This window comes from Melanostigma gelatinosum, assembly GCF_949748355.1.
Source record: "Melanostigma gelatinosum genome assembly, chromosome: 15".
Classification (NCBI taxonomy): domain Eukaryota; kingdom Metazoa; phylum Chordata; class Actinopteri; order Perciformes; family Zoarcidae; genus Melanostigma; species Melanostigma gelatinosum.
In genome coordinates, this window is record NC_136648.1 from 14,207,855 (window position 1) to 14,222,980 (window position 15,126).

At 41.8% G+C, this 15,126-nt stretch overlaps 3 protein-coding genes across 4 annotated transcripts; 2 read left to right on the forward strand and 1 right to left on the reverse strand.

The window, feature by feature from the left end:
- Positions 1 to 523: 523 nt before the first annotated feature.
- On the forward strand, positions 524 to 6,074 carry LOC306789413 (midnolin-like). Its single transcript, XM_079285344.1, has 7 exons — positions 524 to 920; positions 1,005 to 1,089; positions 1,908 to 1,970; positions 2,670 to 3,161; positions 3,352 to 3,457; positions 4,233 to 4,487; positions 4,790 to 6,074. The coding sequence occupies exons 1-7, from the start codon at positions 706 to 708 to the stop codon at positions 4,951 to 4,953; spliced, it is 1,380 nt and encodes a 459-aa protein (XP_079141470.1). The 5' UTR covers positions 524 to 705; the 3' UTR covers positions 4,954 to 6,074.
- A 533-nt stretch (positions 6,075 to 6,607) lies between these two features.
- On the forward strand, positions 6,608 to 9,927 carry cirbpa (cold inducible RNA binding protein a). 2 transcript variants are annotated; one of them, XM_079285195.1, is made up of 7 exons: positions 6,608 to 6,712; positions 7,424 to 7,530; positions 7,648 to 7,754; positions 7,859 to 7,979; positions 8,099 to 8,279; positions 8,373 to 8,431; positions 9,012 to 9,927. In XM_079285195.1, the coding sequence occupies exons 2-7, from the start codon at positions 7,431 to 7,433 to the stop codon at positions 9,023 to 9,025; spliced, it is 582 nt and encodes a 193-aa protein (XP_079141321.1). In that variant the 5' UTR covers positions 6,608 to 6,712; positions 7,424 to 7,430; the 3' UTR covers positions 9,026 to 9,927. The 2 variants fall into 2 exon arrangements, with proteins under 2 accessions (XP_079141321.1, XP_079141322.1); XM_079285196.1 differs by having other exon boundaries at positions 7,859 to 7,952.
- Positions 9,928 to 11,714: 1,787 nt separating this feature from the next.
- Positions 11,715 to 15,126, reverse strand: ndufa13 (NADH:ubiquinone oxidoreductase subunit A13). Its single transcript, XM_079285197.1, has 5 exons — positions 14,982 to 15,126; positions 12,835 to 12,913; positions 12,658 to 12,729; positions 12,485 to 12,554; positions 11,715 to 11,911 (listed from the first exon to the last, which is right to left on the reverse strand). Exons 1-5 carry the CDS (start codon positions 15,073 to 15,075, stop codon positions 11,792 to 11,794), a joined length of 435 nt encoding a protein of 144 aa, XP_079141323.1. The 5' UTR covers positions 15,076 to 15,126; the 3' UTR covers positions 11,715 to 11,791.

Below are 15,126 nucleotides of genomic sequence, written 5' to 3' on the forward strand. Positions count from 1 at the left end.
CACACAAATACAGATGCGTTAGTGGTTGATGTAATAATTTCACACTGCCTGGTTTTTTTACACATTGAAATAGTGTCATGGAGTGTAATAACAGGGCTATTGGGTTCAGTAGAAGGTCAAGATTTATTAGTGGGGACAATGAGTAATTTCAGGAGTAGCAAAGACCAATTGTGACTCATCTCTGGGAAGCTTTTAATAATGTGAACAATCATTTAAAATATAATAATAGCCTACAGTCTGTATTGTTTTTCTAAGAAGACAAACATTTTGACATGATGACATTATGTACAATATCTGTAGCGCTCTGCAGATTACATCATTTATGAATGGTGATGATACACGAAACAGGGTGGATCCACGTGAGAAACAGACGTATATGATTGGACGGTACAGGCAGACCAGTCTCAGCCAATCAGCTCTCGCTGATTGGCTGTGCTTTCGAGTGGGCGGGGCCTACACTGACAGGGTTTGGGTGTTTTACGCTCGGTGGAGTAGTGCTGCGTCTGTCAAAGCCAGAAAGACCAACTGCCACAGTCCGCCGTGGTCCAACCGTTCTGTCATCTTATTGTTGATGTCCAAAGCTGCTTCACACTGTCCTCTGAGGAATGAGGAGCAAGACTAACAACAAAAAATACTGTCGCGTGTCGCCTCAATTCAATCCAGCGATCAGAATCTGGTCTAAAAACGTGAACCTTTCACAGCTGAATGGAGCAGCAGCGGGGGCTATGTAGCTTCACCCCAGGGTGCCAGGCTGGGGTCTCCACCGGTCAGCCAACCATGCGTTTGTCCATCACCTCGACCGCGGGCAGCCCGGTGGAGCTCACTGTCCCCCGGGGAGAGACTGTGGAGGGACTGAGGACACACATCTCGCATAAACTCAGGCTGCAGACAGACAGAATCGTCCTCCTGTATAGAGACAAGTGAGTCGTGCTTCACGTGACATATATTGCTTCATCTCTTCTATTAAGTCAATATATGCTGACTATATAATGTGCATGTGGCAGGCAGCTAACCGCAGGCCAACTGTTGGACCTGGGTGTAACAGATGGAAGCAAGCTGACCCTGGTCCCTGCCATTGAAGCTGGTTTAGTGAGTAAGCCAATGCAGCCTCCAACCATACACACAGTTGTCATCATTACTTCATGATTACCTCTCCGTTATTAGTTCTGTGCCCCCTCTTATGTAAAGTGGTGCATCATTGTTAGAGTAGCTAGAATCAATCTACGATTGATTCCTTTTTGTCCCTTCCTGTTCTAGTCCAGTTCATTTTCTAGTCATACAATTGTGATGATGCATGCACAACTGATTCTCACACTGTAGATTGATAAGCATGAAGTAATGATAGATTACGTGTAAAAATGTGTCCATACGGCTGAAATGTTAACCAATGACTAATATCTAGTGCTGTATGAGTACGGTTATCCTTCAGTTTGGGTGATGCACCACTTTACTTTGGGGGAGGAAAGGGAAATGTTAACTGTAAAAATTGGTAACTAATGGACAGGTAATCATGACCTAATGATTCAGGCCTCTGTGACCTCACTTTACTGAAGGGCGGGTATAGAAACTTAAAGGTGGGTAATAATGACGTAATGATTCGTGTGTGGTTCAGTGCTGTTTACAACATTATTCTGAATTAACCAAGAATGATAAGTTAATGACCATTATAAGGATTCACAGATAACCACGAACAATTACACATATTAGTTAATTAGCATAATATCTTAGTCATTTCTCAATCAAGTTATCAGCTACTAAAATTTGATGAAGATAAAATCAAGAACTGCCCATTAACTGATGGTTTACAAGCAGAAAAACCCGAAAAACATTTCCATTCCCATCCATGTATACACATGTAATCAGACTTCATGTAGAGATGTCATGTTGTGATGTCTTTACTGCCACAGTGCTCCACTGCCAGAGCTGAGAGAACTATGATGGACGTCTTAGAAAGTTTAACAGAAGTCCAGGTACGTTTAATGTCTTTTTGACTCTATGCTGTAAATAAATAGACACTTGTTTAATGCATGAATGTGATGGGGGGGGGGGAAAATCTTGTTCTTGAAGAATTCAAACTATGCATTGCAGGATGTAACACACATCTCACCGCTGTCCTGTGAAAACCACGTATCTCCAAAACCTCATCTTTTCTCTTTTTGCATTGTGACAATATTTGTTTTCTTCAGATAATCCAAACAAGTTTTTTCTGAAGAATTCAAAATAAACCGAATTCGGAGTGCATTGTTATCATTGGACAGAAAAGAAAAGCCCAACATACTTGTTTTGATGTTTTAAGGAAAACAATGTGCATAAACCATGCTAAGACTATTGCGTCATGTCCTTCACAAAGGCAATGCAGACTTTATTGATTACAGATAGTCATACAGCCACACACAAACACACACACACACACACACACACACACACACACACACAGCATTCCCATGGTTACTGGATGGGTACGCCAAAGGAAACATTTCATGCACGTACTCCAATACACCCATGATGACATTTGTCTTAAAATATTGTGAGTTGATGAGGATGCTGCTCTTCTGTTGCATGTCTGACAAAGTAGATACTCAATGAATGTTTGCTGAAATATTGTAAATCACTCATGCTGTTGTCAACAAATTGAACTCTGATGTGTGTCTTTCCTGACTATCGTGCAGATCAGTGACTTCCTGTCTGGGCGCTCACCTCTGACCATTAAACTGGGAATTGGTGCCCACATGATGTATGTGCAGCTTGAACTGTCTGCGCAGAACGTGGCGGAGCTGCAGCGCCAGCACGGGGACTTGAGCAGCAACCTTCAAACTGGCCTGCCCACTGCTGCCGGGATGAGCCCCCATGACTCCTCCAACAAGACCACAGGATCCCCCTCCCAAACCTCTACTCGAGCCCCGGACTCTACATCCGTTTTCCAAACTTCCTTGAACTCAACAGCTCCCGGCTCCCACTCACTCGCCGCTGCCCTTCCACATCGGTCCTGTCCGCCCCTCTCTACACACACATCCTCTCCTGTTCTTTCCACCCCTTCTTTGCCTTCTGGTTGTCGACATCCCAGCAGTCCACAACCAGCAGCCACACCATTCTGTACCCCTGCTCCCACCGGCTCCATTCCTGCACCCCGGAGCCCGGCGTCAGCTTCAACCCTCGAAGAGGTTAGCCTTACATATTCTACTGCGAAACTGTATCGTAATCACGATGCATTGTCATGGTTTCACCAATATGTATTATTGGCATGTTTTAGTAACATTACCTATACCAAGCCAGTTTAGAGTTCAAACCAGTTCTACTGGTGTTTATTCCTCCCCGTGGGTGGTTAAACATCTCTTCCTTCTCGTTTTACAGAGTAATGTTCATGCCTCATCCACTGCAGAGCTGAGCAAGCAGCCAGGAGCAGTCATAGAAAGTTTTGTGAGCCCCTCACCAGGCGTCTTCTCCGGGACTTTCTCTGGTAAGTGTCTCAGCAGCGGAAGCCTAACAACGACACAATCAGAATACAATAGATTTTGATTAGTTTAATCAAGATAGATACACAGACAGACAGAGTTCTTTATTAATCCCGAAGGACAATTGCAGCGTTGCAGCAGCCAAGTCACAGAAGTCCTGAAAATAGATGAGGTATGCAAAAAAAACTATTTAAAAAATGACTAAAACACACTAAATAGAATAAGTTAACGACAGAGAATAGAGACTAAAGGTAGACATGTGTTGATATACACTGTACAATGATTCCATATTGTACATTAGCGGTAAACGTCTAGTAATGTTCTATGCTGTACTGCAAGAGGATCGTCTGATAATCTGACAATCATTTTCTCCATTAGTTGATGAATCATTTTATTGATAAAATCACAAAAAAATCTTAAAATGTCCATTATGATTTTTCATTGCCAAAGCAGACATTTTTAATTTGCTTGTTTTATTCGACCATCGGTCCAAACCCAAAGATATTCAGTTCTTGACAAAGAAAATAAGCAAATCATTACATTTGAGCTGCTGGAACCAGTGAATTGTGGAATTTTTGCTTGGAAAATAACTAAAATGATGAATTGAGAATCGATTGTCAGAGTAAGTTGCTTTTACTTCACGTAGATCTACTGCTTTATTTTTATTTATTGTTGTTGCCCTGCTGTCTATGCCTCAGTTTGCTTCTAGTTGTTCTCTTTCATCAACGATCAGCCACCTCTTCCTCTCTCATGTCCCCTGCTCTCTTCTCTTCCCATCAGGCACTCTGGCCCCGTGCAGTCAAAGCGGCTTCAGCCATCCTCGGCGTGGCATCGCCATCATTCTCCAGATCTTCAACGACCTCCTCAGAGCTGCCTACCACCACCAGGGGGCTCAGCCTACCCCTCCTCACCATCCCCACCAACCTGATTCTAACCCTCCAGCCAGCCTGCTGCTCACAGCGGAGGAGGGGCCAAGCAAAGCAAAGAGCAAAACAGTGGCGACCCAGAGGACAGAGCACCTCAGTAAAACTCCAGGTGAACACATGATATCACACACTTGAACGCTGGAGGAGTCATTGGAGATTTCATTCATAATACATTCCTTAGGCAAATATATATTCCAGAAACAAGGAAATGACTGACTGTAACAAGGTGAAAAACATGGATGCATTGGCTCTCAATAGAGCTCCAGTTGGATTAAATGACACTGACCAAACTGCCCTTTATCATTAAAGTATGGCATAGTAAAGCCTTCTTCTCTTTACTCTTCTTCCCCCTGGAACTTTATCATTGTGTAGCATGTCTAACAAGTTGTTATCCCCCCCACCCCCCTGTAGGTGAGGAGAGTCACCTGACCTGCCCACCCACACAGGAAAATCAAACATTACACTGTAAGCTGGAGCGCCTGCAGTTTTTGATGCATCAGAGGCGTCTTCGCAGGCGAACTCGGAGGCACTCACAAGCGTCTCACCCGTACCAGCACCATCGCCCTCGTCCCTAGTCTCCTGCTTGGGAGAGATCCACTCACTGTGATAGCAGGGGCTGCTTTCTGGTGACTAGAAGGAACCAGCTTAGCAACCAAAGCTGACCTCTTAACTCGTGGAACAGGTGAAAGAGCAGCAGAGTGACCTCAAATGCTTTGGGGCTATTTTGACAGATACGAATTTCTGAAGAATGTAAGACCGAAAGGTCTGATTCCTGTGGCTGTCACTGTGCTGAGCATCTTATTTCATCTGAGTCTGTCAGTGACAATGGCTCACATTGTTATGTAGCATATGTCATAAAAGGGTCCAATGTGCATTTTTATGTTATACGTCTTGGTGTTTTGTACAAAGACCTATTACCGTATGTCTGTTTACGTACTGCAATGCCTTAAATGTACATCTCTTGAATGTAAACTATGTATTGTTCTGTGCTGAGGATGTTCCGATGAAATGTTTCAATATTACAAATATTAAACACAAGGAAGGCAAAAAAAGAATATGGGAATACATTAAGAAACCTTTGGATATTTCTGTTCCTGTTTTTAGACCTGGAACACTAAACATTGCTGTTTTCATCTTCCTCTTAATTGATACCTTTTTGTCATTCAGACATTGAAAGTCTTTTACGTTAAATTTCCTTACATTCAGGCACGACATGTGACATTTTACTGTAAGGAGATGGATTAATGAGGCAAAACTGAAGTTACAGTCTTGATTTGGACTAATTGTCATGGTTTTTTTTAGGCTGCAGTTTAAGACGTAGATGAACTCACAGATACTGTGACGTCTTATACCAGGCCAAGAAGGAGGCCTGAAGAACAAAGTCAGAAACATACTGACAAAGGAGATCAGAATAACAAAGAGAAGTACCCTGAAAAGCCTCTCAGCCAGCGACCCTGCAGGACATTACCAGCTACAGGAAACCATCCCCCCCCATTGTGGAAAACCATCAACTGGCTGACGACCGGAATGTGTTTAACTGTAGGTTTGATAAGCGAACATTCACACCCCTCACCCGCTCCGAGTCATACATACATAACACGTCTACCTACAACCCCTGCCAGCCCCTCCCCACTTACCCCCCACCTGGAAATAGGATCTGTGCTCCTTTTACACCAACAACTGCACCTCAGTTATATACACCTTTATTTATTATATATATATATATATATATATATATATATATATATATATATATATATATATATATATATATATATATTAAAATGTGCATTGTCACGTTATACATCTTTGTGTTTGGTACAAAAGCCTGTAATCGTATGTTTGTAGTACTCCGATGCCTTAAATGTACATGTCTTGAATGTAAACTACGTCTTGTTCTGTGCGGAGGATGTTCCGATGAAATGTTTCAATATTACTAATATCAAACACAAGGAAGGCAAAAATACAATAAAGGAATGCATTAAGAAACCTTGGGATATTTCCGTTTCCTTTTTTAGACCTGGAACACCTAACATTGCTGTTTTCATCTTCCTCTTAATTGATACCTTTTTGCCATATATATATATGTATACATATATATTCCCATATATATATAGGATAACAAACTCACATTGCTATTCCAATCAGAGTACTTTTATGGAGAGACGTTACACCACCCGGTACAGTAGGTGGCAGTAGGTATCGCCACGTACTGCCAATAAAGCAACAGAAGAAGACGTTGCGCAGAGCCCTGAAAAGCAGAACGCGCCTCCTTCCCTCTCTCATTCCACCCGCTGCCTCGCTCTTCAACGGTTGGACTCCTGCTCTTTAAAGGTAATTGCTATTTTTTAACCATTCTTTTCACGGTATATTTGGTGGTAATTTTACATGTTTACGCCTGCCTACATTTACAAGGCATGATTATTATGTCCGCTTTTTGTCTGGTTTAAAGTATTTATTAAATGCTACGTTTTTTTTTTAAAGGTGGGGGGTTGGGATTATGAAACCATTTTACGTGCACTGTGTTGCTGTTTAGAGGGATAATGTGAAACTGCGCCAAATTGTGTACGGTATCATAAACGTTTTGTCGGAACCATTATGTGACCACGATAATATGGCATCGAGAGGCATGTGAAGCTAATGTCGGCCAGAGAAACAAAAGTGAGGCGCACGAGCTCTCTGCCACAAAATGGCGCCCAACGAATAACTGCTAGCTACCTAATCCGCTAACATAACGGTACCACGTTTATAGGCCCCGAGGCCTAGCTCCTTGCAGTACTCGTCTTTCAATGGCGGCGATTAATTTACAGTAAAGGCACCTTAAAACTAAATTATTTCGGTGTAGTATGATTTATTTTAGTGTTTAACACAAGTGGCGCAAGAAATGTATATATTTATAAAAAACTGTTACGCAGGTTTATGGTGGCCGATGACTTACTTTTGGACGGGATTTGTCGATGTTTAACAAAGGACGTTGGGCTCCAGATTTGTTTAGATATTTGTTTGCGTAAACGGATTGTTGCGTTTATTTTTGTTTTCCCCCAGCTACACTATGTCGGACGACGGTAAATTGTTCATCGGCGGACTGAGCTTTGAGACCAACGAGGAGTCTCTAGCTGCGGCCTTCGGCAAATATGGATCCATCGAGAAAGGTAAATCCTTCGTAGCGTCTTGTTTTCTAGATAGAAGTCATTGATATGCTCACAATAATGTTTTATAAGTCGTTCGATGCACTTTAAAAAATAAAAAAAATTTCCCTCCCTCACTAGTGGATGTGATCAGAGACAAAGAGACGGGGAAATCTCGCGGGTTTGGCTTCGTGAAATTCGACAACTCAGACGACGCTAAAGATGCACTGGAAGCGATGAACGGCAAGGTAAGACAATGTCTCATGATTCACCAACGTTTTTAACATTAAAAAAAAAAAAAATTTAATTTAACTAATTTCTTTTTTTTCCAATCTTTTAATTTTTTTTCCAGACTCTGGATGGACGGTCAATTCGTGTGGATGAAGCAGGAAAAGGAGGACGCTCCAGAGGAGGATTCGGTTCCAGTGGCCCTAGGGGACAGCGAGGTGGAGGATTTGGCGGGCGTGGGAGAGGTGGACGGAGTTACTCCAGAGGTGGACACTAGCTGTCTGCGCAGTCATTTTCATGTGTTGTGGTTGCAACACCGTGCCCCTACCCCTGTTCGTCAATGTGGCCGTGTCTTGTTTTTTAGGTGGTGGATACAATGGAGACAGGAGCTACGGTGACAGGAGTTACAGCGACAGAAGCTTCCATTCTGAAGGGAGGTTTGGCAGCGGCGGCGGTGGTGGTGGCGGCCAGTACAGGAATAGCGGAGGTGGTGGCGGCGGCGGCAGCGGCGGCGGCGGCGGATACTCAAGCTACAGAGACAATAGGTAAGAAAAATTAACAATATCACAGACGAGACTAGTGTTGCCTGCAAAAGTTACGGTGATGCAATTATGTTACATATTTGTTATCATTTTCAGGGGCCAGGGTGGATACGGCGACCGCGGTACATCCTACCGTGACGGATACGACAGCTATGGTAAGCATATGATATGCATTTGTACGGTGTATGTGGACTTATGTTGGGGCTGTCATTTTCAAATTTTAAAGCCAAAATCAACCTGCCATAAGACAACAGTTTATTTTAGTAAACGGGTTAATAATTTAAAAAAAATATGTAATTGCGAACATTACACTTAATTTGAAATATGATCACATTTGGTCTGTGGTATGCTGATTTCACACTATCATTTAGGTAAAGTTACTGAACACCAAGGGTTATCACACTTAATTAAAACTGCACAGCCCCAACATATGAAGACTTGTATAATGTATGGCCCTCAGTTTTGTACCTGAGCCCAACTTGATGCCTCTTCTGTGGTTGCCAAATTTTGCTAGCCCCCCCACCACTCTCCTTCCACAGTCCCACTCTGATACAGAGGCTGGCAAAGAATTTGAATCACTTAGCAAATGTTACTACTTCTGACATGGTTCACCAACTGGAGCGGAAAAACTGAGGGAGGGATTAAGGACTGTCTGGTGGGATTGAGGGGATGTTGTGAAACTCGAGTGTTGGAACTTTCAGTGTCTTTACCTGTGTGCCCACTTCTTATCCTCAGCTGCAAACGAGTAAACATCTCCCTGATTCAAGATCATCACTTGGCTGGCTGTATTTCAAAGATGCGCTCCTCAAGAAAAATGTCCACGTGTTATTGCTGACCTTAGTTTTGTAGTTCTGTTGTAGTAGCTCAAGCATCTTAAAAAAAAATGTAGCCATGAGTTTTGGTCATTCCTTAACAAACCATGTTACGAATTACAGTTCCAGACTCTTACCTTGCTTGATTGGGCATCTTTATTCCTCAAAAATCGTTTAACTAAAAGGCATCTGTGTAATCTGATTAGTACTGTAAGTCCCAATTTGAGGACTGAACAACTGCTCTCCTCATGGCCACTACCATCGCTGTAGACTTTGTCCAGCACGTAAAGTGTTTCCTGATTTTGATTCCTTAGTTTTTTGGTTTTTGTTTTTTATATTGAAATATCCGATGGGCTTGTTCTGTTTCCTTTACTTAGTTCCCTCTCAGTCTCAGTGGCTGACCTACCTCTTGCCAGGTTTTAAAGTGAGGAAATAAATCCGAATTACTCATAAACAGACTTTTGGGGGAGTTTATGCTAAATTCCTTTTACTATTAAAAGAAAAAAAAAAAACTTAGCCGAGGCTCCTGTGTGTTCAAAGAGTGAATTCCTTTCAGACTGAACTACACAACCGAAGTGGCCGGCTGTCATGAAGTTGCAAATTGCAGCATGCTACAGTCTGCCCGAGGTATCTTTTGTGCTCTGCTCAACATCTGCATTTTAAATGTGCTGTAAAATGGACTAATCTTGTTTAAGTGATCGAAAAATGTAACTTCGTTTCCCCAAAGTAATATCTCACCCGGGAACAGTTTTGTACTTTATGTTCTTTGTATGATCAACATTTTTTTTTCTTTGTCAGTTTGGCTTCATGGAGCCTATTAAACAGACTGTGGAAAATAATCTTGATTCTTTTGCCTTTCAAAACTACCGCATGGGGTAATTTAGGTGAACTCTGTAGGCCCATGTTACTGTAAGGCCGCGTGAGGAGAAAAAAAACAGCAGCCCTGAAAATTACAGAGTTCATTTGAGAGCAATTTAAAAGTTGTCTAAATTATCTTAAATATACAACGGGTTAAGCTCTAATTGGATGTATTTTAAAAATTGAACACGCTGCTGTCTGGTCTCCTAAAAACCTAATGGTTTTTGGCCTTGTGCAGTCTACTGTAAAAACAGTGTACTAGTAGTGCATTGAGATCATATAATAAACCCCTAAAGGTGATGCTGGGAAAACATCAGCTGGTCATGTTAATGCTTCATTGCGTTCAAGAGGTCAGCCACATCAAAACAACAAGTCCTTGGAGATTGAAGTGTTGCGCCTTCCAACAAGTGCTCATCAGAGAGGAAAGCTGCTCTCTTCTCTAGGTCAAATGTGGAGAAAGTAGGCCAATGCACGTGAGGTAAAAATCTACTTTTGCTTTGCTCACATCCTTCAACCTCAGTTCTCATTGTTTCCATGAATACCTTCAAGTTAGTCGTTGTTTTTAGTCCTCTGCTTCAGATGTCGCCTGCAACATGCCATGGCCTCGTCCCGATTGGAAAAAGTTCATTGAGTGTTTCTAAGAAGCTCCTCTGGATTGTAGTGCTCATCCTCCCGAGTCCACCAAAAAAGCATTGGCCTCTAAGTCATGGGTAGTATTGTGCTCAGTCCACTTCTGTTCACTGCACTAGTCCTCACATTTGCTCCTGTAATGCCCCGCAGCAGTCCTAATTGACGTCTAAGGTGTCTAGACTGTATTCAGTTTTTGTTGTCTCCTTACATATGAATAAGTGGTGAGTTTCAGACTAATAGGATTGCATGCATATTGTGATTTGGCTTGTATCAAATGATAACTGCCAGGCTTAATCCATGTCTTGATCTTTCTCTCTAGAGTGAACTGGCAATCAGTGGAACCCCTCACAGTTGAAGTATCTGGCTTTAGATGGCAGTGATCGATGCAGATTCAGTTCTCAGGTAAAGTATTGTACAACAGTCAATCCCTTGTTACTACTTCAGTCAACCTGGCTGATTAATGCCTTACTGCCTTGTTTCAGGTCCAATGTGCAACAGCGGTGGTGCAGCTGTACGCAGTGACTCCATGGGAGGAACCTGCCAGGATCCTGCCGACTGAAAGGTCTAATGTTGGCTTGCCAGGAGGACATTTCTCAAATGTAATGGCTGCTATTCACAGGTCTTTGGAGAAAAGACGAAACGGGCGATAGGACAGAGCTGTACGTGTTCTGACTCGTCTGATGTAATGCTGTTGTGACTATTTTAATGCTAATTCAATTAACGAGTCACTTTAGTATTACAGTATTCTGTTTGAACGTTTTGTACAATTTACAAAATAAAAACATTGTGATCGAACTGCTTGTTCCCTAAATATTTTAGTTGGATGGCTTATAAAATTATCCATTTAGATTTTTGGGTTCAAACTGATGACGGTGGGTGCAATTTGGGGTGATGCACCCAAAAAAATGCTCTTAACATGTCGTGTAGTCCTGTATGATTTTACTATTACTTTCCTGCAAAATTAGTATCTCAAATTTAGCACTGCCTGCCATAAAATAATCATTTTCCTCAATGCTTATGGGTATAATGATGCACTATACCTAATATTTGCCTCGTAATAAATGTAACTACCAGTAGACATTCCACCATTAGACACTGGAATTAAATATAAACTGAAAAAATATCAAGTAAACCAGGATGAGGTACAGAAAGATACTTTATTATAGAACATTTACAAGCTGAACCGAGGTCCTGGTGGTGCTTCTCTGGTGGTCCTTACACATACCACAAGAAGCCGAAACGCTTGTGCAGGAGCTCCTCACGGGGCCGCAGGTTGAACAGCTCCTCTGCCATAGGGGAGACCCAGCGGTCTGTGTGGAAGACGCTCTCACCAACCTGCAAGAGGGAACGGGGCACCGTTTAAATAAAACACTTATGATAATCAACTTTGATTATTACTCCCATTAAATAGATATTAAGCATTGTTTTTATAGTTATAATATACAATGGACAAAGATTGTATTGAAAATAAATATTCTTACAAAATATCATGAGTGATATCACCTCACAGATTCACATGCATTCTGTCTTTTTTTTAATATCAGGTTTCCAATATCTGTTGTAAATATTCAATAGTGAACTAAAATGTATCCAACGTGTTTTCTAACATTATGCAGGAAACTACCGTAGCTGCTACTTAGTTATGCCAACAATACATCCCAAACTAAAGTGTTGTTAGCTGGCTATAAAGTGACTTAAAAATACAAAGTGTTTTTGCACCAGACTCGCTTTGAACTAGATTATTACAAACAGCAGTAAATCCCATTTGACCGCTGTATGAACTGCTAATTCATCATTTGCTGATTGTTTTTTAAATGAGTCTATATGCTGCTGTCTAATGTTAAGTTACAAAAAAACAAATGTGTTGACTGCAGAAAGTCTGTAAAGTCAATCCCAGCTTCTCTTTACCTTCCAACCAGGAATGTCCTTCATGAGAACCGCCTCCTCTTCTAGATTCTCCCTCAGCATCCTTAAGGACCTGGGCCAGAGGGAGAGTTCAACTGTTACATAAAGACTGGCGTGAGGGAGTTACCGCATTTAAAAACAAACGAGTTTGTGTGCGAGTGTTTTGTAGTTGTCACCTTCGGTCTTGCTCTGCCTGCAGCAGAGGCATCAGAGCTATCCTGGCTTCCATCTCCTCGATCTGCAGGCGCCTTTATTGCACAAACACATCACCAATAGTTCCAGCCATACTGTGAAATACAATTCATTGTGACCAACATTTAAACCCAAAGTATAATAGTCAGAATAATCCCTACCTCCTTTCTCTGTTCCATCTGAAAAGCCTCCAGTAACCAAACACCATGATGCCAATCCCAATGCCAAACATGCTATATCCTGTTGATTAAAGGAGAGGAGAGACTTTCAGGCAACATTGTATTTAACCACATTATCATGTTTCAGTGTAAAAAAAAAGAGATGAAAGAATACCAAAATGGAATAAAATAATGTCTGTCTATAAGTTTATTAATGGCAGCAGAGCTGCATCTTTCTTAACTGTGGCCTTCAGTATCCTATGCCAGTTTTTGGTCCAAAAAATATATAATTTAGTTGCTGCTAGGGTCACCCCTCACGGTTCTGCACTTCAGCACTTGACGCTGAAAGTCTTGGCGAGCGGAGGAATTTCAGAAGCCCCCAGCGTCATTTAAATTGCACTTTTGGCTTCCCTGTATATCTTATAATGACGGGATGAGGGTGGTGGACAAAAGCGTTACGGTATGAAGGCGTTGTTTAAAGAGAAAGACATACGACAACGGCAAAACATCGGGCATGTCCACACATATGAAGTGACACCACCCTGGTCTGTGAGCGACGGGGGCCAAGCCACAACAACAACACCCACTTCAGTATGGAGATCGTTCCAGGATTCTATGAAAAGACTGACAGCTCATCATTGCGGAGAGTCACACATCTGGCGCTACCCTTTCCCCACACAATGTAGATATTCTTTATGAAAATAAATATTTTAAATATTGTGGTTTTCATGCAGGACTATAGCTAAATTAAATACTCTTCCATTAGGTAGCGCAGTAATGACTGTATTAATTTAAGACAGTAGAATTAAATGATGCAAATTGGTCAGAATCCAGATGAAAAGCCTCATGTGAGTGGTAGTCAAAAGAAAGAAGAAACGTTGAGCTCGAAGGCAATACAGCAAAAGTTATCTTTTGTTTGGATTTACTTCCACCGGGGCTATACGCGGTATTTAAACACTGAACTAAGACATCCAGATAACTGATCAAACCAGTTTAACACACTTCATGTTTGTCACAGTTTCACTTATTAAAAGGGAACTTCCTCATGCTTAACCTGGACCCTATTTTCCATTTTTTTTGTGCTTAAGCGAGTGCAATATAATATATATATATATATTTTTTTTTAAATGGTCCAGTATTGATTGAGGCCCACAAATGAAGAATGCTTTAAAGAATGGGACCCGTTGTTGAACGACAATCAGACTTCAGAGACTGGAGCAAGTTTCTTTTGTGCTCGCTCAAATCTTTTGTAGTCACTAAACTTGCATACAGGAGGCAGTTTGTCCACGTGCGTATCGACCTGACAAAGGGATCGGTGGAAAGGTTTCGCTTGGTCATTTGTGGGCAGATTTCATTGCAACTCTACTTCCGTTGTAAATTATTAACCGGGGTTTGAATTAACTGCTACATTTTCGCGTGAGTGGCCTTTCGAGACCCATATATCGACTAACCAGGAAATAAACATTTTGGGACAAACTGATAGGTCAGCCCGAGGTCATGACACGCACGTCAGGCTGTGGTTGCGAAACCGAGCACGAGAGAGAGAGGACAAAAGTAGGAGGTTAATGTCGATGCCTGTTCAAAACACGATACACATTTTACAAAAGGCTCTTCTCCGTTTCATATATTTGTATCATATCTGACGCATGTCTACGCTTTCATGCAGCTTCCGACAACTTCGACACATAAAGCTGATTTTCAATCAATCTTCGTTCCTTCTGTCACAGTAAAGTTAAGGAGAAAGTCGAGCTTGATTTGAATATTTTAACTTTAATATGGCCACTGTATAAATATGTAAAAGTATCACCGTAGATTGCTGTTGACGATTTGATTTTGGTGGGTCGCAATGATGCAAGATAGAACAGGCAGCCGGTACTGCTCGACTTTATTGTATATTTATACTGTATGGCTCAATGAGCTCACATTTTAGAAGCACCAAGATTACTATACTATTACTATGCTTTTATACTAAGGTGAATGTGACACCATTAGCACTGGGACTGGTGCTCTGCTGGTTTGTCATCTCCGTATCTTTACGGTACTTTGGGAGGCAACAATGGACTGAGCTAAGGCTACGTTGAGAGGTTGCATATTTAACAGCTCGTGTGTGGACCTGTATATTTCGCTGACTGTGTATGTAATGTAAGTACCTGACAGTCCTCGTTTCGGCAGATTTCTCTTATAGTCAAACGAAGCATAGCCTCCTGCAGGAGGCATGTCCTGCTTCACCTTGGACCCCGCCATCTTCCTCCGTCTTCTCAGCAACACGCTGGTGACGTCACTGCAGTAACTCTT

Bases quoted from the DNA above. Each gene is read 5' to 3' on its own strand.
- ndufa13 (XM_079285197.1), bottom strand. From the start codon at position 15,075: ATGGCGGGGTCCAAGGTGAAGCAGGACATGCCTCCTGCAGGAGGCTAT. The intron at 12,914-14,981 runs GTACTTACATTA...TTTAATCAACAG, and splicing joins GCCGAAACGAGGACTGTCAG to GATATAGCATGTTTGGCATT. The intron at 11,912-12,484 runs GTAAAGAGAAGC...TCCCTCTTGCAG, and splicing joins AGGACATTCCTGGTTGGAAG to GTTGGTGAGAGCGTCTTCCA.
- LOC306789413 (XM_079285344.1), top strand. From the start codon at position 706: ATGGAGCAGCAGCGGGGGCTATGTAGCTTCACCCCAGGGTGCCAGGCT. The intron at 1,971-2,669 runs GTACGTTTAATG...ACTATCGTGCAG, and splicing joins AAAGTTTAACAGAAGTCCAG to ATCAGTGACTTCCTGTCTGG. The intron at 3,162-3,351 runs GTTAGCCTTACA...CTCGTTTTACAG, and splicing joins CAGCTTCAACCCTCGAAGAG to AGTAATGTTCATGCCTCATC.
- cirbpa (XM_079285195.1), top strand. From the start codon at position 7,431: ATGTCGGACGACGGTAAATTGTTCATCGGCGGACTGAGCTTTGAGACC. The intron at 7,755-7,858 runs GTAAGACAATGT...TTTTTTTTCCAG, and splicing joins TGGAAGCGATGAACGGCAAG to ACTCTGGATGGACGGTCAAT. The intron at 8,280-8,372 runs GTAAGAAAAATT...TATCATTTTCAG, and splicing joins TCAAGCTACAGAGACAATAG to GGGCCAGGGTGGATACGGCG.